We start from the raw sequence: 23853 nt of genomic DNA, 5'->3' as shown, positions 1-23853 counted from the left end.
AACATACAGAAACTACCATGCCTCCTCAGCTAGTGGATGAGCATCAATAATGCTCTGTTATCAGTGAGCAGTGCCTAGAGCCAGCTTGTACTTGCTCATGCTTTTGGATTTCTTGTGTTTGTATGTCACAACATCTCAAATGAATCAGAGATTGAAAGGCTTGACACAGAATCAAGCAACTCTTGGTTACGTGATTACCCTCTGGCGGCAGGCTCCTGGTTGGTGTGGAGGTGTTGCTGGAGTCCTCTTGCAGGCCAGGTCTAGAAACCCTGGACTGAGTTTTGTTGAGTTCTGCCTGCCCCAGCCACATGATTTGGAGCAGAGGTGTTGCTCCAAACTGGAAAATTCTTAGTTAGTTATACTAGAAAAGATGAATAATTCAATAACAAATCCTTTAAAATGTAAAAGGTGGTGTACTTAACTTCATGGTACACAACTGCTAGAGAGGAGGTGGGGTGGAATAAAACAGTTTGTAACAATGATTGCTAACATTCACAAGACCCTAGTTTCAGGTCTCAGTCTTTCTACCTCCATCAGGATGCTCCCTAAGCCACAGCAAGTGGTAGGAATGTCATGTTTAGAGCCCAGTCATCAATGGTACCTTTTTCTTTGTGTCCTTGCAGCCATGGATCTTTTCATTGTCCCACTGACATCTGCAAAGAGAGATTTCTCTGATCAAGGCTGAGAGTAATCTTCTGTGGGTACAAATGCTTTACTTTGAGGTGTGATCTTCTCGATGGCTTGACACCTCTTCTTTTATCATTTAAAGCATTGTTCTTGATCTCTATTAATGTTCGTCACTTGAAAGTTGACTGCACCAAATTTTAGTCATTTCTATAATATCTGCAAAAGAAAATGCTAACTTGGGTTCCCTTGGTAGTGGGAAGGAAAATAAATGGAAGTGAACAAAATTAGAATAAACCAAGATAGTTTTATTCTTACACAACCTCTATTCCTACACAAGCAGAATAATTTATCTTTGTTCCATAAATGGCTAAATCATGCTGTGGGACAATACAATAAGAAAATATGAGGCTTCTTGTTTTTAATTAAGAGCCTCAAGACATGGATGACAGAGAAGCAGCCAACTGTGCTCCCAGACTTAAGGAGTTCTGTCCTATAGTGTGATATTTGTCTGACTTAAGAAGCTGTCATTAAAAATACGAAGAGATCCCGGTGGGAGAAATGTGTACAAAGACAGAGAAGGAGGAAAACTCATACAGGATTTCAAAAGCTGTTGCTGTTCTTATTCTTGTTGTAGCTGTTGCTGTTTTGTGAAGAAAAGAGACCAGTTGGGGTGCTGATCTTTACCATAGAATAGTAACAGGAAAGCTGTTCTTACATTTCAACTAATTATCCAAAGAGAAAGCAAAGTTGTCTTTCAAACAAAAATAAAGACAAATAAAACAAAACAAGAATCAAGTCTGGCCAGATTGTGTAACCATTTTAACTGCTGTCAGAAAAATAGCATCATCTAATTCTCTTGCCTTAGATCAAGCCTCCTGAGTTTCTTTAACTTGATGGTTCCTCTCTAATGTCGTTTGTTGCTCATCCTTTAAGTCTATTACTTAGGACTCCCAGGTGTACTCACACACCCTCGGAAAATTCATGAATTTATCCTGTGAAGTATATCACACACACACACACACACACACACACACACACAAAATCACCTTGGTGTCCATTCCTCAGTCATTGCTGATATTCAAAAGCCACAGCAGAATTCTAGAACAGATGCTAATCATGCAACTGTGTAAGTGGTAGAAATGCAACTCTTACAAATTCATAGTTTGAGTGCAGATAGAGCAATATTATATTGAGACCTACTTTTCTGATACTCTTTTCATCTCCTCCTGCTAAAAACCTCCAGTTTCATATAATGATAAAGACTTAAAGAAGCTAGAGGATCCTTTAACAGCAATCTCTTCCTACTAGGATCTCTGAATTTTTAATAAAAAAAGTTCCTGCTGACCTCTTATGTCAGCCAAAGCATCAGAGTGAAAGATGGATGTTGTGAAGCCTGGGAGCAGAGCGTGCTGGGAAGAGCCCCTCAGTTCTCTTACTTCTCTGCCGTCAGTGTTTACAGCCTACATTTTCATGTTATATACTATCACCCATCTTTGCTTCTTGAAGGTTATAAAATAAGAAGTAGACACAGGCAAGTTGTTGGCTAGCTTATGATAAAAACATGTAGATATGGGCCAGAATTATGAGATGAGGGTCACTTAAATACTCTACAAAGAATAATTTCCAAGCCCTGAAGACTGCCTGTGTGCTGTTGAGAAAGCACACCATGAGATTAACCTACTTGTTAACTATAGTTGTTTTTTTTTTCCTCTTTGGGGGCCCACCACCCATCTCCCAAATAAATACACAGAGACTTAATCTTACTTTTGAATGATCAGCCCTAGCTTGGCTTGTTTCTAGCCAGATTTTCAAACTTAAATTATCCCTTTTCACTTTAACTACATTTTGCCTCTGGGCTTTTTACCTTTATTCTATATATCTTTCTTTTCTTCTTACTCTGTGGCTGGCTGTGTGGCTGTGTAGCTGGCCCTTGCATCCTTCTTCCCTCCTTTTCTCACTCCTCACTTCTCCTATTTATTCTCTCTTTCTATTTCGCTCCCTCCTGCCTAGGTATTGGCCATTCAGCTCTTTATTAGGCAATTATGTGTTCTAGGCAAGCAAAGTAACACAGATTTAAAGAGTTAAACAAGTGCAACATAAAAGAATGTAATACATCTTTGCATCATTAAACAAATATTACACAGCATAAACGAATGAAACACATCTGAAACTATTATTTCGCAATATTTAACCTACTATTATTTGTAACGCTTTGAAAATGAGATGACTTTCTTTGAGCCTGTAGCTTTGGACTAAGTGTAACAGCAATTAAACAGCTAAATAAAAATCTTGGCAAACATCCTGTTTACCCTGACACTAAAGAAAATTGCTCCAGTGTAGAAGGAGTTTGGCATCCATTGATGGTGATGGCCAAGGGAATGATTAACTCCATACTATAAAGGGACTCAGAACAGCTTTTCATTCTCTAAGAATCTAGAATTCTCTTAACACTGGTATTGCTTACTCCTGTCTTGGTTTTGTTCAGTTTTGTTTCAAGTACAGAAAGACTACTAAGTTCATTTGGTACACAGTTTCATTTATCTTGGGACTCTCTCCATAAATTCTGTGAATGTAAGCTATTCTGACTTACGGAAGACCCAGTTCCCAGCACCCACATCAAGCAGCTCACAACCACCTGTCATTTCAGCTCCTGGAGGCCCAGTGCCCTCTTCCAGAATCTGCGGAAATACCCCCTGCAATGGAAATAATGAAATAGATATGTTTTTAAGGCAGTCTTTGTCTTGTTTAAATGTCAAAACCCTTTCAATTCTACCTTATTCTACTGCTTAGCTCATTGAACACTTTGCAGAGACAATCATTTATGTATTTTGGATGCTGGGGGGAGTGGTTTATATGATACAAACACAAAGAAGGCTGGAGATTCAAGTCTGTGGTAGATTATGTGCTTACCATATATCATTTCCTGGGTTTGATCCAGCACATAAACCAAAAAGAAGCAAAAGAATGAACAAGAAGAAAGTAAAACAAAAGAGAGGAAGATTCCAGTTGACTCATCAATGTGTAGGTCCACAGGGGTTTTTGTAGAGTTTTATAAACTCCCGTTTCATTTTGAATATAATAGCAGTTGGGAAATCTGGCCTACACTGGAGACTTCACAGCACAAGAAGAGTCTGTCTGTGACCATTGCCAGAGTGCCCTTCAAATCTTTTGCTAGCCAACCCACCATTTGTTTAGAGCTGGCAATGGCCTGCACCCAACAATCCAAATTTTCAAATTGGAGTATTATCAAAATGACAGCAGTTACAATTTGTATAAAGAATGTATTCAAATTAACCAAATGAAAGGAGCAAGAAGCAGCCAGTCATCCCATCATTATCCTTCCCATTGACATGGGGCATTCTGTCAGGAAGCTCACATCACACCATCTACAGAAGGCTATTGTGGCTCACTGCAGTTTCCCATTGGACCCCTTAAATCTAAATTATGTGCAAAAGGCATCATTTATTTCTGGCTGTTTCCTCTCCACACACTCCATGGGGAGTAGACTTTTTCAATCTGTTCTTCAACTGTGGTATAAAGTAGGCTGACATACAGATCAAAATCTACAGGACCAAGTTGTTGTAATAATGAGCCTTAATAATTAACATTTCTATGGTTATTTCTAGTCTGCCTGAATCTATGTATCAGTCATCTTCCTTGTTTTGTCATAACATGAATATATGCGATTTCTACTTTAAAGGTTCTTTTGATCAAAGCTTGTCACTGAGTCTAGAACAGATACACTTGGTCATAGGCCTACCTAGAGGTTATCACAATAGTCATACAAGACTGAAGCCTCGTTTTTTGATGTGGACCTTATAAGTCTAGCACCTCAGCCCTTCAGCCATCACAGCTGTTATGGGAAATATTCAAAGTAGTCCTTCCATTCATCTTCCCCTTTCACACTTGGCTTACAGTTTCCTTCAGTCCACTAAAGCAAGCTCTTCCTTACAGTGTTGTAGCAGTTGATGGGTAGGTTGTAATTATCTGCACCAATTGTCAAATGTAAGATGATTTTACCCTTTTTTTCCCCAGATTTTATGAACATATTTGAATACTCTACTGATTAGAACTTTGAAACACCCATGGTCCTGCCACCTAGAGCAGAACATTCTCATCACCTGTGTCCTCAGCGTCCTCTGCCTCCTACCTCTTAAGCATTGGCTTTTTGACTTCCCATTCATTTTGTTCTTGCTGCAATTTCCCTTCCCTTCTCCACCCTTTGTCCCTGTAAGCACCTTGTTCTGCACGCTGCTCAAGGAAAAGCTCATTAGCTGTTACCTTTTCTTCTGCAAATGTTTGTGTCCTCATCCTCCCCTCTGAGCTTTAGAGTTTTTATATCTAAGTTTTAACTAGATGATATGGTCCAGCCATCCCAAGAGACTTTCAATTAACAATGCAAAAATGACTTCTTCCTCCCCACATGTTCCATAGGACATGGGCTGTCTTGGAGCTGATCTTGGGTACATATAACTTCCCCTGCACCTGACTCATGTCACCTTTTAGGTTCTTTGAAACACCTGTGCTATTCCCCCCATCACTTCCCAGGTCAGTTTTCTTCTTGTATGTTCCCATAATGCACTATGAAGACTTCTTGTGTCTTCATCCATTTGTTATGTACATTTTCCACAGAGAATAAGCATAGCTTGGAGACATACAGATGACTTTTTTTCACTTTCCTTATAATTGATATCAGTAAATAAGCTGATTCATATTTGGACTGGATGGACACTAAATGAATACATACATCATGAATGTCTATGTAAAAAGATTCTCCCAATGAAACATTGTGCCTCTTTGGACATCTTCACAAAGTCTGGTTAAGCATAGGAATGATAGAAGTTGACGATATTTATCTTATTCTTCTCTCTCTCTCTCTCTCTCTCTCTCTCTCTCTCTCTCTCTCTCTCTCTCTCTCTGTGTGTGTGTGTGTGTGTGTGTGTGTTGTATGTGTGTTGGTATGTGTTAGTGCATGTGTGCAGGTGCACATATGCACATGGAGGACAGAGGACAGCCTAGGATAACATTCTTTAGGTTTGGTATTAGTTACTTTTCTGTTGCTATGATAAAACACCATGACAGAGGCAACTGATAAAAGGAGGTTTGTTGTTTTTTTTTTTTTTTTTTTTTAGTAAATTTATTTTACAACATCATTTAGTTCAACATAATAGCCACAGATTCCCCTGTTCTCCCACTCTCACCCCCCTCCCCCCACCCCACCCCCCATTCCCACCTCCTCCAGATCAAGGTCTCCCCCGAGGACCGGGATCGACCTGGTAGACTCAGTCCAGCCAGGTCCAGTCCCCCCCTCCCAGACCGAGCCAAGCGTCCCTGCATAGGTCCCAGGATTCAAATAGCCAACTCATGCAATGAGCCCAGGACCCGGCACCAACACACAGCTGCCTCCCAAACAGATCAAGCCAAATGACTGTCTCACCTATTCAGGGGGCCTGATCCAGTTGGGGGCCCCTCAGCCTTTGGTTCATAGATCCTGTGCTTCCATTCATTTGGTTATTTGTCCCTGTGCTTTATCCAACCTTGGCTTCAACAATTGTGGAACAATGATGACTGGACTGCTACTCACATCACCAGTGAGGCTACCTGGAAAACGAGACCCCAAAAAAGACACGGAGAAATGGATGAGATCTACATGAACAGCCTGGTCATGAGTGGGAACAATGAAGGGTGACGGTCGAGGGAAAGAGAGTGGGAGATCCTAGCTGGATCAAGAAAAGAGAGGAAGAACAAGGAATAGGAGACCATGGTAAATGAAGACCACATGAGAAGGGGAGGAAGCAGAGAGCTAGGGAGGCCCACGGAGATCCACAAAGATACCCCCACAAAAGACTGCTGGCAATGGTCGAGAGACGGCAGGAACTGACCTACTCTGGTGATGGGATGGCCAGACACCCTGTTAGTTGTGCCATAAACACCATCCAAGGAAGGTCTGAGGAATCTGGATGCAGACATCCACGGCTGGGCCCCTGGTGGAGCACTGGGAGTCTAATTAGTGAGAAAGAAGAGGGTTTATATGAGCGAGAATTGTTAAAAGGAGGTTTTATTTGGGCTATGGTTCCCAGAGGGTAAGAGTCCATTACCATTGAGATGGGGAAGCATGCAGCCAGGCAGACATGGTGGCTTGAGTAGCAAGCTGATAAGACACATCTTCAAACTGCAAGCAGGGAGCAGAGAGAGTGAAGTGGGAATGGTGCCTATCTCTGGAAACCCGAAATTGACCCCAGTATTGACCCCAGTAACACACTGCTTCCAGCAAGACTATGCCAACTAAACCTCCACAGTAGTGCCATCATCTAAGGACCAAATATCCAAATGCCCAAGAATATGGGGACATCTCATTCAAACAACCACAGGTTCTATCCACCTTTTATTTGAATCAGAGTTTTCACACTGGCCTACAACCCAAGTAGCAAGTACGCCAGCGACCCCCAGGAATTTAACTGTATATGCTATTCAAGGGCTCGGATGATATGTACACTCCACCACACCTGGTGTTTTTCAGGAGCACTTTGGGAATCTCAGAACCTCATACTATAAGGCAAGCATTTTACTAAGTGAGCCATGCTCCCTGCTCTGAAGATATCATCTAAATGTCTGGCATCTTTTCCTTAATACCCTGAAGAGTATAATATTGAAGGAAGAAAAACATTTCATTTCAAATATTTCACAGAAATATTTTGAAATTCATCAGTTCTGCATGAAAATATGCTTGGTTTTCAAACCTGAGATTCAGGAAAAAAATGATTACTGTCAACATCCAGGGACCTGGGAGGTACTCATGTGACTTTAACTTCTACTCTTAATAAATGGTGATGGCTTGACAGTCACATGAGAAGAAGTGATGCTGCTGCATGGGGAGGGGCCTTCACCTCTTGCTCCATATCAGCTAAATGCTCTGGCTCTGTAATCTATCACAGAAAGCTCTATAGATAATGATTTTACATAGCAATGTCTAAAAGTGATTCACAGATGCTACATAGTCCTCTACAGTGAGCTGGTAGGTCCTTTACACATGGAAAGATGTTCATAACAGCATATTATGTGAAAAAGGTGACTTATGCTATCAAATTAGAGTCCATGTAATTGGGAGTCTGCAGTTATTACAACTCTGTGGACTTCTTGCTGAAATGCAATGAGTTGTCAAAACAGAGTGAAATTTTACTTTATTTTCTTAAAGCAGGGTAGTTAGTTCAGTGAGTAAAGAGTATGCTGGTTAAGCATGAAGATCTAATTTAGAAGACCCAACATTCATATAAAAAGCCTGAATGCCTGTAGACCCAGCACTGGGGAAGCAGAGACAAGGGGATTCCTAGAGCTAGCTGCTTAGCTAGTTAGAAACAGTGAGCTCCAGGTTCAGAGAAAGACTCTGCCTCAAAAAAGTAGGTAAAGAATGGCAAAGAAAGATATCTAATATCAACCTCTTGCCTTTGGTACCTGAGGATACGTGTGGACACATACCTGCATACATACACACAAACAAAATCAGTGTACTATAGGTAGATTTTTTCCACTAATAGATTCAACTTGTTGCACTTGTAGTTATATACACTTTTGTGCCTGCATGTACATACACACACACACATCCACATACACATTTTATTTATTGTTTATACAAATATTTGCTCTGCATGACTATCTGTAAACAAGTATATCTGGTACCAATGGTAGCCAGAAGTGGATCATCTGGAACTGGAGTTACGGATGGTTGTGGGCCACCATCTGGGTGCTGGCAACCAACCCTGGTCCGCTGGAAAAGCAGCTTGTGATCTTAACTATGGAACCATCTCTCTAGCCCCTATTGTTATATTATTTATTTATTTTGGTTCCTTGAGATAGTCTTTAGTGACACAGACTGGCCCCACAGGCACTATTAGGCAGTCCTAATCTTTCTATATCTCCCAAATGCTAGCACACAGGTATGTGTATCACCCTAGTGAATTGTAAGTAATTCAAAACTAAGTAATTGTAAGTAATTGTAATAAGTAAGCTCATGACTTTAATACAGTGGTTCTTAACCTTCCTAATGCTACAACCCTTTAATACACTTCTTCATGTTGTGGTGACTCCAACCATAAAATTATTTTATTTTCATTGCTATGTCATAACTGTAATTTTGCTACCGTTATGAGTCTAATGTAAATATTTTTGGAAATAGAGGTTTGCCAAAGGGGTTGTGACCCACAGTTTGAGAGTCACTGCTATAACATATCCCTTTGATTATTTAATCAGGGCATTTTTCTGCTCTACACTACTCTTGTCGTATCCACATTGTGTTTTCTAATTTTTTTTCAAATTCAATTTTATCTAGATCTGTGGAATCCAATATGATAGTCACTTACCATAGGTGACTATTAAATTGAAATGCACTAAGTGAAATAGAGTTCAGAATTCAGATCTTCCATCATAACAGGCTCCATTTCAACTGTTCAGTAGCCAAAGCTAATGGGAAACCTGAGAGCGTAGTGAATGGCACAAAGGGCAGTGCCGCTCTCACTGGCATTTTCTCAATGAAGTAAGTTAGTTTGGTTGGCATGGGAACTTCAAGGATGATTCTTAGAAAGGTATGGTTCTGGAGACTAGGGAGATAGCTCAGTGGGTAAGATGCCTGCTGGTATAAGCACAGGAACGTGAGATCAGATCCCCAGAACCCAGTGGCACATGCCTGGAACCCCAGCACTGGGGGAAGAGAACAGAGACAGGAAGATCCCTGAAACTTACTGGCCAACCATTCGAGCCAAATCCATGAACTTTTTGATTATTTAAAGATTGGTCTCAAAAAAATATGGAGATCAGTTAAAGAAAAAACACCAGGAGTCAACCTTACATGCTTAAAGATGCACAAACGTGTGTATATACACCTGCATACATGCACACACCCACACTAGCAAATGCACACACTCTATACACAAAGATTTAAAAAAATAAAAGAAAAAGAAATCTGTAGTTCTAGCTCAAGTTGCTTAATTTTTAAATAACTTTCATGCATCTGGGAGTTCTGTGTAAAGTTAATTGCTATTAATTAGTAACTTTGAGTGGAGCTAACTCCTAATGGAACATAGATGTTTAAAAACCTTTGTACATAAACTAGAATTACCCTGAAATTAGAAAACTAAAACAAAATTCAGGAAATTCAGTGTGGCAGAATGTGATGTGATGTTTAGCTGAAGGAAGTCCGAACTCAGTATCTAAAACCTAACCACACTCTTGACACTTAATTTCATTCTTTATCCAGCTTTCCCATGTGGATCAAAACAATCACCTAAAATTCAATTGAGACCATGAATTATTTAGACAGTTTTGTATTGCAACACATAGAGATTTGGAGAGATGATACTTATCTATAAAGTTTAATAACTGAACATGATTCTAGTAATTTGTTAGAAAATCAAAGAAATAATATGAATTATCTGCAGAAACCATGAAGCATCTTTCTAATTACCACTGGGCTTTCACTGGGTTCCTATAGGTCACAGACCCTCAGAGACAGGCTTTGAAAGAGGAGGTGAGTGACCTGGGCTTTCCCTGACTATCCAGCATGTGTAATTGTGTTTACAGTTCAACACTGAGCAGGCTGTTCCCAGGGCTCCTCTCTCAAAGCCCGATCTTTACTACTGCATAGTAAAATGGATTTTTATGCACTCCAAATGTCCTCTTGAGAATCCTGTGCTGTTTACTGCAGCAGAGAAATGGAACAAGACCCCCTTAGTGTTCAGGGGCTGCTTTCTTGAGCCTGCTAATAAACTGCACAAGGACTCTTCAGGTGACATGAGATCATTAAGCTTGGTATGGGCTGTTTTCCTTGCACAGTGCCCTTTGAACCTTGACACATCCTCTGGGGATGTGACACATCCTCTGTTTGTACAAACCAGTCCGATTTCACCACTCCCTCTAGCTTCTGGCTTCTGGAAGAAGCTCTTGGGAGGAGTTTGGCATGCTTTGCTGTTCTAGAGAGTCAGCACCATTACCTTCTATAGGGCGCTTGAATGAACTGCCCTTCGAATCCTCCACTCCTAGCTTGGATATTGGTGGAACTCCCAGCACAGGCAGCAGGCCACTAACTTCCCCCTACTAGAGATCTTTGTCTGCTTGAATCACCCCAAGATGGCTGAGCACTCTGCCTCACCTTTGAACTTCCAGTTACAATGCTGGTATTCTTTTTGGTTATTTCAAGTCACATGGTGATTTGAAATGACCTTGGTTTTTGGCTGACATGTAGATGTCTACCCTGCAATCTCTCCTTCCATCTGTGCACCGGTGAGAACTCATGGAAACACACACCTGTACTCCAGGAAGTCTGCGTCCATGCTTGTGTGGGCCACTCACTCCAATAGCAAATAGCAAAGAACACTTGTTGCTTTTGTAGAGGATCCAGGTTCCATTACTAGCTTGCACATGATGGCTCACAACCAGTTGTAATTCCAGTTCCAGGGGATCCAACGCCATCTTCTGACCTCCATTAGAACCAGGCATGCACATGCATACATGCAGATGAAACATACATACACATGAAATAAATGAAATCTTTAAAAAAATCTAGTGGTATATTACTCTATTGTCCTTTCTTTATTTGTCATATATATGTACACACACACACACACACACACACACACACACATATATATATATATATATATACATATATATATATATAATGTGAATATAAAACTTGTGGAATCCTATAACTAGATTATACTATATAAAATGATTACAAGGATGGTTATATATTATAAAAACCTTGTTCCAAAAATCATATTCATGAACACAGTTTGTTCAAAAGGATGAAGCTCATCTTATATTTATGTTCAAAGTAGATATATTTTATTCTTTTATAATAGTCATTTTATAGACCTATACAATGCCTCTCCCTGCATATTAATGAAGACAGAGTTTATAGATTTCCATTAAGGTTAATGCCCCTTCCCCAGCTTTTCACCTTTGTTATTAAATGGCTTAGAAAGCCAATTAATATTTTATAAGGAATAGAATAATCATGTGGGTAGATCATCGTGGGTCAGAGCATTGAAAGGGATGTAGCAACCTACAACTCTGCTTCACTTTCAGATCTCTTGATGTTTGCTGAAGGTAAAGTGAATATTTGATAAGCAATCAGAGAGATAAGGCAAGCGCACACAATCTAGCTCCAAAAACCTCTACTTAAGTTTTTATGTGTCTTAAATCTTTATACTTTACTTCTATGCCATATTGACAAATAGGATAAAAAGCTGCTCAGGACTGGGAGACAACTAAGTGTGCAGTGTACCTGAAATCCCAGTACTTCTCCAGCAAGATGGAGAGAGGACAACCCCAAGAAATTGATAGGACAACTATCCTGGCATACACAGCATGAACAAGATAGGCCATCTCAAACAAGACAGACAGCAAGTGCTCACACCCAGTATTGTCCTGACCTCCTTTGTACAAATCGGACTGGTTTGTACAAACAGATCCCCAGATGATGTGTCAACGTTCAAAGGGTACTGTGAGAGGAAAACAGCCCATACCAAGCTTCTACCACAAACACACAAAATGAGAAGTTTCTTCAGCACCAATACCCTATTCTGCACGAGTCCTGTGTCTTTCACAGTGTTTGGTAATTGTAGATAGAATATGAATGTTCTTTTTGAGTACATAGGAAAGCCAGGCTTGCTGACCTTCATTTCTGTTAGATGACTCACTAAATGATAGTCTGTGTACTAGAGGCCTGCGCATTTTCCTTTCAAAAGGTAATGTCTGTTTTCCTCTTCTAATCTTGAAATCATTTGAATTTGAACACAACAACAAAAAATGTTCCAGAAGTAGCACCCTATTTTACCTCCACTTCCAAGGCAACCAGAGTTACGGTGACCGTGGATACACATCCTCCATAGCAGCTCTTAAAATATGATTTGCTAACACTTTCTAAGTCTTCCTCGTCAGAAAGTAAAATATAGAATAATTTATCAAGGTTATAGAAATAGATGGGTCACACTGAAGAATTTCATGTTACTTTGTCCTATACATATATAATATGAATATAAAACTTATGGAATTCTATGAATATGTTATGTTGTATAAAATGACCTACATGACTGTCACCGCCTTATGGCACATTTTGACAGTGATTTAAATCACTTGAATAAAAATGATGTGTCATATGTAACTGCACATTATTGATAGTAATGTGAATATGGGGAAAATGGTTTTAAAAAAGTATGTAATTTTGTTTTGTAAAACAGTTGATGAGGGCTGGATAGATATCTCATTTCCAAAGAGTATTGATACTCACAGAGAAATGATACTCAGTCTTCAGTACCCCCATCAGGTGGTTCACATTTACCTGTAACTCCAGTGTCAAGGAATCATACCTCTTCTGACCTCCACAAGAACCTGCACTTATGTGGACATATCCACACACAGACACATGGATATATGTACAATTAAAAATTAAACAACCTCAAAATCAGTACTGATTCAAATATAAAACTCTACCATGCCTTGAGGGACTTTTCTAAAAATATTTTCCAATATAGTAATGACCAAACTGAGAATCAATGTTGAACTTTTAGTATTACTCTAAAATTTTAATGTAGTTATTAATTATAAATTTGATTGTCAATTACTAATAATTTCAATTCTAGAGGAAGTATGTCCTCAACAATTAACATGTTTCTTACCTCATTATTATCCAGTGATTCTATGATGGTTATGGCTTGCCTAAGATTTTAAGTCACTGTAGAACTAACTATCAAATCTAATCACTATGGGATAAATGTGTGTATTTAATATACAGGAATTTAAAAGTATTCATATAGCCATTAAACATACAGAAAGAATACTCCTTTGCACATTTTATGTTTATAACAAATTAGATAATTACCTCAAAACTTTAAAGGTAGCTGAGATTACCAGCCCTTTAGAGAACTCCATAATAAACTTTTAAATGTAATTGTTAATACATCTTTATCAATTTGACATGGCCATAGTCCAGACGTTTCACTATTAATCAGGTCAGAATCATCCAACCTTGAATGACCTCACTCAAAAAAAAGCCAAATTGTTGAAAAGAAGGATGTTCCCCTGTTTGAGACTGACTGAACTACAGTGCAGGAGCTTTCTCAGACTGAAGCCTTAGTTCTCCCAGGGCCTGCATCTGCATGTCTGCAGCTAGAGTACATTGCCATCTCTGTTCTGAACACAGCTTCATTACTAACTTTGCTGATGATTTAGACTGCTGGCTGCAGATCTTGAGATATCCCAGCCTCCAAATTGCATGTAACTTTCAATTTTTTATTTTCTATATATGCACACACAGACATGCATGTGCACATATATATGCATATATGCATATGTTTATAATTAGTATATATGAAGAGCTATAACACAATGAATCATACCAACTTAAATAAGTCCTCAAACTTTAATAATGTTAATACAGCTGGGGAAATGGCTCAGCTGGTAATGTGTTTGTGATGCAAGCATGCAGATCTGAGTTCAATTCTCAGAGCCCACATTAAACATGACCTAAGTGTGGTGGCACACACTTTTAATCCAAGAGCTGGGGTGGTGGAGAGAAGAGAATCCCAGAGGTTTACTGGCCAACCAGCCTTGTCTAAACAAGCCCGAGGCCAGAAAGAGACTCTGTCTCAAACAGGATGGACAGCTTCTGAGGAATGATACTCAAGGCTGTTGCCTGGCTTACACACACACACACACACACACACACACACACACACACACACACACACACATATACACATACACATAGCTGGAGTTTTCTCCAGTCCCTCCTAAGCCTACAGCTGCTCAGACCCAAATATACACAGAGAGACTTATATTACTTATAAACTGTATGGCCATAGCAGGCTTCTTGCTATCTAGTTCTTATATCTTACATTAACCCATTTCTATAAATCTATACATTGCCACATGGCTTGTGGCTTACCAGTACTTTACATCTTGCTTCTCATGGCGGCAGTGGCTGGCATTGTCTCCTCGACTCAGCCTTCCACCTCACAGAATTCTCTTTGATTATCCTGCCTATACTATACTTCCTGCCTGGCTACTGGCCAATCAGTGTTTTATTTATCAGTCAATCAGAGCAACACATTTACAGCATACAGAAAGACATCCTCTGCGAGCGCGTGCGCGCACGCACACACACACACACACACACACACACACACATTTTCTTAGTGACTAATGGAGCAGGGCCCAGTCCATTGTGGGTTGGGCCACCCTTGGGCTGGTGGTCCTGGTTTCTATAAGAAAGCAGGCTAAGTGAGCCATGGTGAGTAAACTAGTAAGCAGCCCTTCTTGCTGGCTTATGCATTGGCTCCTGCCTCCAGGTTCCTGCTGTGACTTCCTTTGATGATGAACTATAATACGGAAATATAAGCCAAATAACCCCCTCCCAAAGTTGCTTTGCTTATGATGTTTTATCACATCAATAGTAATCCTAAGTCAATCACTGAGCCATCTTACTGGTACAACAGTTTTTTTTTAATGTACTGTAATTGTACCTATTTGTAAAATATAGTGTATGCAGTATCAAAGTAATTAGCATTCCCATCTCTTTATCATTTCTTTTATATAATCATTTAACCCAAGTCAGAAACAAAGAAAATGCTGAAATAAAAGAAAATAAGTCTGAATATTACTTTAAATAGGAAACAAGAAATAGAATGACCAACCAACCCAAAAGCTGAACATTTGAAAGGATTGAAAATTCTATGAAGACAAATCAAGAGAGAAGAGCATAGGAAGATAATAAAACAATGAGAGGACATGAGAGAGTGTATTCATGCCATTCAGTGAAAGAGCCAATTTTACAAACATTAACTCTTAAGAAAAATAAATCTCCCTAATTAATCTGCAGACATCGAGCACAATCAGAATCACAAACACTTGCCTATTCAAGGGATCAGACCCCAGTGGGTTTGCAAATAATTTTATCCAAAACAATGGGACTTGATAAGCTCAGTTTTAGGTGAACAAATACAAAGCCGGGGCTGGGGGACATAGAAAGTACCCGGATTTTTTATGATGTCATAGTGGTCGTATCAAGAACATATCCCAAGGGCAAATTCTGGTGCCCCTAGATTTGTGAATATAAACGAAACTCATTGGCTGTTGAATCTGGTAATGTATTTAGTTTGGTAGTTCAGCTATTGTTTACCATTGATAAATATTCACTTCTTTATCTGAAGGTGAAGGGAGGGTCATTTATGAGGTGTCTGGGGAGAGCCAGCACTGCAGCAGATACTTTATATATGTTACTCAATGTAGCTAAAATATTGATTTTTCTTGTTGTGAATTTATTTTACCTTTTGTCAGAAAGGTACTAAATTTTCATCAATGAATACTTGTATTGAATATCTGCTGCCCTCAAAAGAGAAATGAAACTTAGCTTGTAGACAAAGTTAGCATCCAAACAGCTTGCTAGCCAAGAAAGGCACTTCATTTACATTAGATTATTGTTTTTTACTGCAATAGCCAAAGTCATGCCCAGAACAAAGAAACCATTGAAAACTATTGAGATTATAGAATGAATGGTCCTGAAAGTATGTGGAAAATATGATCCTGACAATATCAGTGATCACTTAAAACATCTAAGTAACTGACTGCAAATAGCTTCCTTTGCCTCTTAAGAACTTAGGATGTTTCTGCTATGTTACTCTTGTTTATTCCGTGTGTATTCAAGGAATTGGTGAGATTGAAGAGACTGAAAAACTGGTGTCTATTAGGCATGGATTAACTATTGCCAAGATCACTTTCAAAGCTGACAAAAAATTAACTCAGTACAGTCTAAAGTGGGATCAGTTAAGATATGAGAAACACAGAGAGCTATTTAGACAGATTTTTAAAGTGTATTGAAACAGATGACATAAACCCATTCATTAAGATAATAGTAAGAGCATGGTGGGAAACATCCTACTCTTCCAAATGTCATTGAAACACTGTCATCCTTAAACTTAATTCTCACCAATTAAACCATCTTAATTCTATGAAATTACACCAGAAATAGAATCTGTGTAGTATTGGTAGAGGTATGCATATATGGGTGTGTGAAAGTGGGATTTGTGCATGTGGATGCCAGGAGACAAGCTCAGGTGTTGTCTTAGTAAAGGTTTTCTATTGCTGTGATGAAACACCATGACCAAAGCAAGTTGGGGAGGAAAGGGTTTATTCAGCTTTAGCTTCCACATCACAGTTCATCATTAAATAAGTCAGGACAAGAACTCAAGTGGGGCAGGAACCTGGGGCCAAGAGCAAAGGCAGAGGTCATGGAGGAGTGTTGCTTACTGGTTTGCTCATCACTTGCTCAGCCTGCATTCTTACAAAACAAAGGACCACTATCCCAAGGATGGTACTACCTACAATGTGCTGGGCCCTCCTCCATTGATCACCAATCAAAAAAATGCATTAAAATTGGGTCTTATCTAGAAGTTTTCCCAATTGAGGGCCCCCCTCCTCCCTTCATGTTGACATAAAACCAGCCAGCACAGGTGCTGCTTCTCAAATGTGTCCACTTTTCCATTAAGACAGAGTCTCACTGGCCTGGACCTCACTAAATAGGCAAGGCTGGTTGACCAGCAAGCCCCAGGGACTCTACCTGTCACCACCTCCTCAACACTGGGATTTCAGCTGTTCCCACTCTTCGCTTTTTGTGGTGTGTGTTAGGGATCTGAACTCATGTCCAAATGCTCATGTGGCAGGCATTTTACTGACTGAGCCATTTCTCAGCCATGTCTGTCTAATACATATATATTAGATTTATTTTATATGTATAGATGTTTTGTCTACATGCATGTATGTGCACCACATGTAGGCCTGATACCTCTGGAGACCAGAAGAAGGCATTGGATCCCCTGTAACTGGAGCTACAAATGGTTGGAGCCACTGTGTGGATGCTGGGAATTGAATCTAGGTCCTCTGCAAGAGCAATCTCTCTACCCATCTCACTATAAATTTTAACAATTAAAAAGAGTTACCATGGTCTTCAAAAATATAGTTCTCATTGCTAAAAATTTTTTAAAAGTGTTCTAGTATGGCAACATTGTCTCAAGTAAATTAAAACTAAAACATTATTCTAAAATGAAGCAGCTTTAAACAAGAAACAAAAATGTACCATAAACTGGGAGCAAACAGTCAACTGATAGATTAATTTTAGAAAAGAAAATGAATAACTATGAATATATACATTCACTTAAATATTAGGAATCATAAATGGCCATTTATTTACCACTTAAATACACCTCACACCTTAAAGAATGAATCATGGCTCTAATTTTGGCACAGATTAACATGACATACCTTTAACTTTTGATTCAACTTTTTAGAATTATCATAAAAAACAAGTCCATATCACTTTGACCAACACAGAATACTTAAATAAACATGACTTTTTGGAGTTTTGTATTTGCCTTAGCTTTATTACTGAGACTTTTTCCTCTTTTGGCATCTTTTTGGTTTGGTCATTGTCCTTCCAATTTGCTGGCCTGGCTCATCTAATAACCATAATAACCATGCTTTCAATGGTTTTGTCTTCAAAGTAACTTCCTAGACTTAAGTTCCACAATCTTCATCAAATTTCAGCTCTTAGAGTGGACATGCATTCTCATTATGTGACAGTTGTGTTTTGAGTTAAGCTCAATCAGTCCAGTCTAGCATTGCATCTTTGAGATGAAATAGAAGAGTGGTAGTGAACTAGAGGAGGGCTATGTGAGTGCTCATTGAAGAAATGTCTATTACATACTTTTTTATTCTTACTCACCTCATAACATTAAAGATCTGAATAACAAACACTTAGCAAAAAAAGGTTTCTTATGGTTTGGAAAGTAGGATGGCTAATGAAGGTATAAAGATTATGAAGTTTTATCAAATTTGTATAGATTAATAAGTATTGAGGAAAACTGTGTAAATCTTCACTAAGTTGGGATGTTTAGAATTTTAAGGCAAATGGGACCTGGTGGTTCATGCTTGTAATCACAGCACTTGGGAGGTGGAGGCAGGAGGATCAGAAGCTAAAGGTCATCCTTTGCTATATAGTAAGTTCAAAGCTACCTGGGCTACATGAGACTCCATCTCATAAAAAAAACAAACTGTAACAATCAAAAATCTATAAAAAAGGAACTTCAAGCCAGAGGTACACTCTGAGGAAGTCTTAAACTGTACTAATTGAGTGAGGTTCCTTCACCCCAAAAACAACTAGACCCTGTGTTCAACCTTGTCTCAATTCAAGTTCAGGATTCAGCAATCCAGCTACAAGCAAAACCAGCCAAAGCAGTCTATATTTTAAAGGATGTAATTGGGCACAGACTTGAGGCATATACAACACTGGGAGGAGGATTCTTCCAATTTCTTTCATTCTTTCACTTTGTTGGTATGCATATTGACCTTAAAGTAAAATCAGATTAGAAGAGTGTCCACCTGCAGCCCATAACACCTGCCACTATGATGATTAGAATGGGAGGGGAGGTGAAGAGGTACTTGGAGGGGAGTAGAAGGAGGGGAAACCATAATCAAGATATATTATATGAAAAACAAGCCTATCAATAAAAGGAAAATAAAACACAGAACTTCGCAGACAGAGCAGAGACTGTTGACTGTTTGTTTGAGCACAGGTTCAGTGACTCCTTTCCACAAATGTGACAAGCCAGGCTTGTCATGTCGATAACATGATTTTGTAAATAGCAGACTAAATGGAAGATAAACCCTGCCTGAAAAATCAAAGCTTGGAAAGGCCATGACAGAAGCAGAAGTGTGTGTCTCTTAGAGGTCAGAGTTCTTTGTGCAGCTCTTATGTCTGCTCTAATTAAATTTCAAGCCAAGATGTTTCCCTCTCAGGAGACCTCTACCTCCTTCAGGGATCGATGGAAGAGGGGCTGGGTCTTGACCTGTATCCCGCATGACTCAAAAAGAACTTGCAGGAAAATTATATTCCTTGCTTTAGCTCACAAAAAGAAATGCCATTTTCTGAATACTTACACATATTTAGTCTGTTAAAAACACTTTCATGTTGCAGAATCACTGCAGTTTGGCATCTTGACTGTTGTGATAGGCTTAGTGATATTTTATTCAATTACTATTAAATTTAGATATTCTCTCCAAGTTGTATGAATTTTAATAAATGCTTGCTGAATTATAAAAGCAAATATATAACTATGAGATTTTGATGTGAAGTGTCTTCTCAATGTTAATGTCTGAACTCAAGATCTTAAATAAATTTGTATACAATTTTTTAAGTATAAATTACTAAATGTTGTCCAAAATCAGAACCACCAGAGTTGGTTTAAATGTATAATGGAATACTAGGGACATCTGACTGTATTTTATGCAAATATAGATGCAGCTTAATAACGTAGAACATCTAGTTCCTCTGTAGGGCTGTTGCAAGAAGTACTTCCTTGCTCTAGTTCAAAGAAAATTTCAGTCTAACCTGTTATAAAACTAATCCACCTAGTAGACAACATTATCTTCATGTAAGAAAGAAAGATCTAAAACAACTCCTTTAAAAAGAAAGAAAGAAAGTGTTAAATGAAGTCCTTAATATGCAGCTTGAACTTTGTCTCCTCTACACACCAAACAGAAGTCCCTCAGCTCTCATGTCTACACTGCTTAAGAGGTTGTATGGTTTCTTCACACATTGCTGTGGTAAAATGCTAGCAGAGTCACTTAGAGGAGAAGGGGTTTATTTGAAATCACAGTATTGAATTACCAGTCATCATGGCTGGGAGATCAAGGTAGCAGGAATTTGAAGCATCTAGTCACATCCACAGTCAAGAGGCAGAGAGATGAAGTAGTCACTATATGAGTTCCTACACTCACTTCTTTCTCCACTCATGCCTTCTAGAGCTCAGCCCACAGAGTGCTGCCACTCACATTCTGGGTAGGTCTAAATCAAATTAAGTGAAAACTCAATTAAAGCAATCAAGCTCCACATATATACCTACCCATAGGCCAACCTGATCTAGACAATCTCTCATTGAGACTCTCTTCCCAGATAATTCTTGATTGTGCCAAATGGACAAATTATTTTCACAAGACCTGACCAATTGCAAGCCAGTCAAAATGTCAGCATGGATAGGGAAAGGGCTCATACAGCCCTACTCTTGGCTGAGAAGGTCCTGGTAACTTGAGATACATGGACTGTGTGGGTAGTCCATGCTTCAGTGGATGGTCTTATACTCATGCTCATACCAGCAGCATTAACTGGACTCAGTGGACTTTTAAAAAAAGGAAATAAATTTGGGAGGGAGACTTTGAAGGAGATGTGGATGGAGTTGGAAGCGCAGAAGTGGATGGGTGGACATGATCAAAATATATCTTCTAAACATGAAATTCTCAAAGAATAAATTTTAATGTGTAAAAATATTAAAATATAACTTTAAAAATTATCCTGGAAATCATTAAAATTCTAAATTTATGGGAGTTATCATCTTTGTTAATAAATACAGCAAATAAAAGTATTTGCAATTCATCATAGCAATGCTGATACACTGAAGCATCTGCAACATGTGGGAGACAGACTGAAAATTGAATTTTGCCAAGAACTCGTGTTCAAAGGGCTTGAGTCTTCTCTATAACAAGAAGTGATGGCTGGATGCTGCCCAAGATACCTGAAAAAAATCCTCAGACACCCACATCACATCATACTACTCTTTAGTCTTCCAGAGAGCAGATGCATTTGATTATAGAGACCATGACTTTCTCATGACAGCATTCATGAATAAATTCAGTCATAATTTGATGGGTGCTCATATGTGAGATGTTAGAATAAATACTATTCCTGTCTTATTTTGTGATTCTTTTTGTCTAGGACCCACGGATCTCAGCATGAAGAGGCAGCTGGCAACTGGCTCAGGATCCTCCAGCAGTTCAAACTCCAGACCTCAGCTGAGTCCAACAGAAATCAACGCTGTGAGACAGCTTGTCGCAGGGTACCGAGAATCAGCTGCATTTTTATTGCGTTCTGCAGATGAACTGGAAAATCTCATTTTACAACAGAACTGAGGCAAACGATGTCCATAGTCACTGAGTTCTGAATTTGCAGTTTCCACTAATGACAGTTGATTTCCCAGCAGAGATACTCCTGGTCTTGCTGCACAGTCTTCTAAGAGAAATACTTCCATCATGCCATGTCGTCCTTGATCTATACACTGGTGTGTTAAGGAACTTCAAAGGAACTCTGACCTTGAAGTACTTGAGATGCTTAATGTGCCCAGCCTGTTGCTTTCTGTTTTAGTGTGTCAACATAAATATCACAAGCAATTTTTAAAAGGCTGCATATTCTTAATTCAAGGATAAAAATGAAGCTTGGGGTATATAAAATATAGCTCAAGATCCAACTGAAATATTAGTGGAACTTTCTACTGACTCACTGGACTGAAAGCTGAAGTATCTGAAAAAAAAAAAAAAGCCAAATTTCTTGTTGCTACAGGATATGACAACAATGAAAAGGATCTTGTATTTTAAAAGAAAAATGTAATTTTTATAAAAAGAATACTTGTTTTTCATTCGAAATGGTCATTTTTACTTTGGTAACTTTTTCATAGGTCCTAAAAGAAAACTGTTTTTTGAGAAACTACTGTAAGTATCCTTCCCACATCCCTTTTGCCTTCTCCTCTTTCCAAATTCTTTCTACAAAATAATAATAATAACACTCAATGCTGGGAAACAAACAAACAAACAAACAAACCCTTTGCCCACTTTCTTTAAGCCGCCCCATGAGGAACTACTTCCAAGAGATGCCTGCAATTCTGTACTTCTGCCAGTCTCAAAACACCCACGCCACAAGGCAGCTTACCACAGCAGTTTTCATGACCGAGGTTTCTAAACGTTATAAAAAGATGTGCTGAAACGCAGCACACCGTGCTTGCCCTAAAGCTGCTGGCCCCTGGCTGTGCCGCTGCCCCACAAGCGACCCTCCAGAGCAGCGACTGGATGTAGATGACTGAATGTTAGGAGGTTGCAAGTGACAATCGTAAACTCTGCACTCTCGTGTGTACGTTCCATTTCTGTTGGAAATCGTTTCCAGAAAAGGCTGTTATATCTCCTGATATGATTTGTATCATTTAGATTTTTTTTTTGCTGAAATTGAGAACTCTCAGCAGATAGAGCTGAACCTTACAATGAACTGCCCCCTCTGTCCCACAATGCCCTTCTTTTCTCCATTTCTAGAGTTAGACACACACACACACACACACACACACACACACACACGGAGTGGTGTTTTCTGTGCACTGAAGCAAGCCTATTTTTAAAATATTTAAGAAGTGCTTTTAGTTCATGCTTGTACTATTTTCCTTTCTGTTGTTTAGCTTGGGTTGAATTACAGATTCTTTGTGCATTCTTGAATTTGCCTTATTTTATGTAAAATGTATGTCATTCGGTTTTTGACAATGAGCTGAAGGCATCAGTGGTGTTCCTTTCCTACTTGTTACATATAGTTTTCCAAGTACTGACTGTGATTGTGACCAGGTAATGTGCACTTTTTATTGTAACTGTGGACATTGCTATGCTTTTTTTCTTCTAGTGTTTCTAGAATTATTGTTCCTTACAGTTACGTAAACAAAAAACAAAAAACAACAAAAAAAGAAATTTTGTGATACTGTTGGTGAATATAATGTGAAAATCTTATTGAAATATGAGTATTTTGGAAATACATAGATGCACAAACACCTTTTAAAGGTGTGAATTTAGAGTTTGCTTATTTAATGAAAATTTTAAAAAATGAGGGCTGGTATAATTTTCTCTGTTTTTGTTTGGTTTAATAAACAGATTTCTGTGTTAAAGCAATGATTCTTGTAAACTTCATTTTGGTTTTTTTGTGGTGCTAAGGGTGAAACCTGGAGCTTTGGACACATTGGGCAAGCACTCCAACCCTGGGCTGTTCTGACTGCCTATAAATTTTAGTACTTAATTTTGGGCAGTTTCTGCTTAAAATATGAAGCACAATCTTGTGCCTACATTTGAAAAACGAATATTCCAAACTTTATTTCCCTGAATACCCCAAAGCTGACACACTCAGACTACTAAAAACTTCATTTGGAGAAGTGAAGGGAACCAGCAGGGCAAGGCTACTATGCAGGATTCTTCAAATCTACGCGAAAAAGTTGGGCTTATTAGCTTTAGGCTTCATTTTTTTTTTCAATATGATCTGACTCTTTAAAGCTGATGGCTGCATGCTCCAGGGCTAAGGGGGTAGCTCCGTGTGTGAGGTGTTTGCTC

At 38.9% G+C, this 23853-nt stretch overlaps 1 protein-coding gene across 16 annotated transcripts in view; it reads left to right on the top strand.

Annotated features, from left to right (window-relative positions):
• Positions 1–23417, top strand: part of Nol4 (nucleolar protein 4) — a 332403-nt gene extending 308986 nt beyond the window's left edge. For 14 of the 16 annotated variants that reach the window (XM_006970216.3, XM_006970215.4, XM_042263793.2 and 11 more), the window contains one exon: positions 21443–23417. In XM_006970216.3, the coding sequence (XP_006970278.1) occupies positions 21443–21636 (194 nt within the window). In that variant the 3' untranslated portion in view covers positions 21637–23417. Of the gene's footprint in view, positions 1–1261; positions 1419–21442 lie in introns of those variants that run through there. The other 2 variants (XM_076554798.1, XM_076554797.1) reach the window with 1 other exon arrangement.
• Positions 23418–23853: the final 436 nt, after the last annotated feature.

Source organism: Peromyscus maniculatus, chromosome 19, assembly GCF_049852395.1.
Source record: "Peromyscus maniculatus bairdii isolate BWxNUB_F1_BW_parent chromosome 19, HU_Pman_BW_mat_3.1, whole genome shotgun sequence".
Lineage (NCBI taxonomy): Eukaryota > Metazoa > Chordata > Mammalia > Rodentia > Cricetidae > Peromyscus > Peromyscus maniculatus.
The sequence above is the reverse complement of the archived record's forward strand: the minus strand, read 5'-3'. Positions and strand labels throughout refer to the sequence as shown.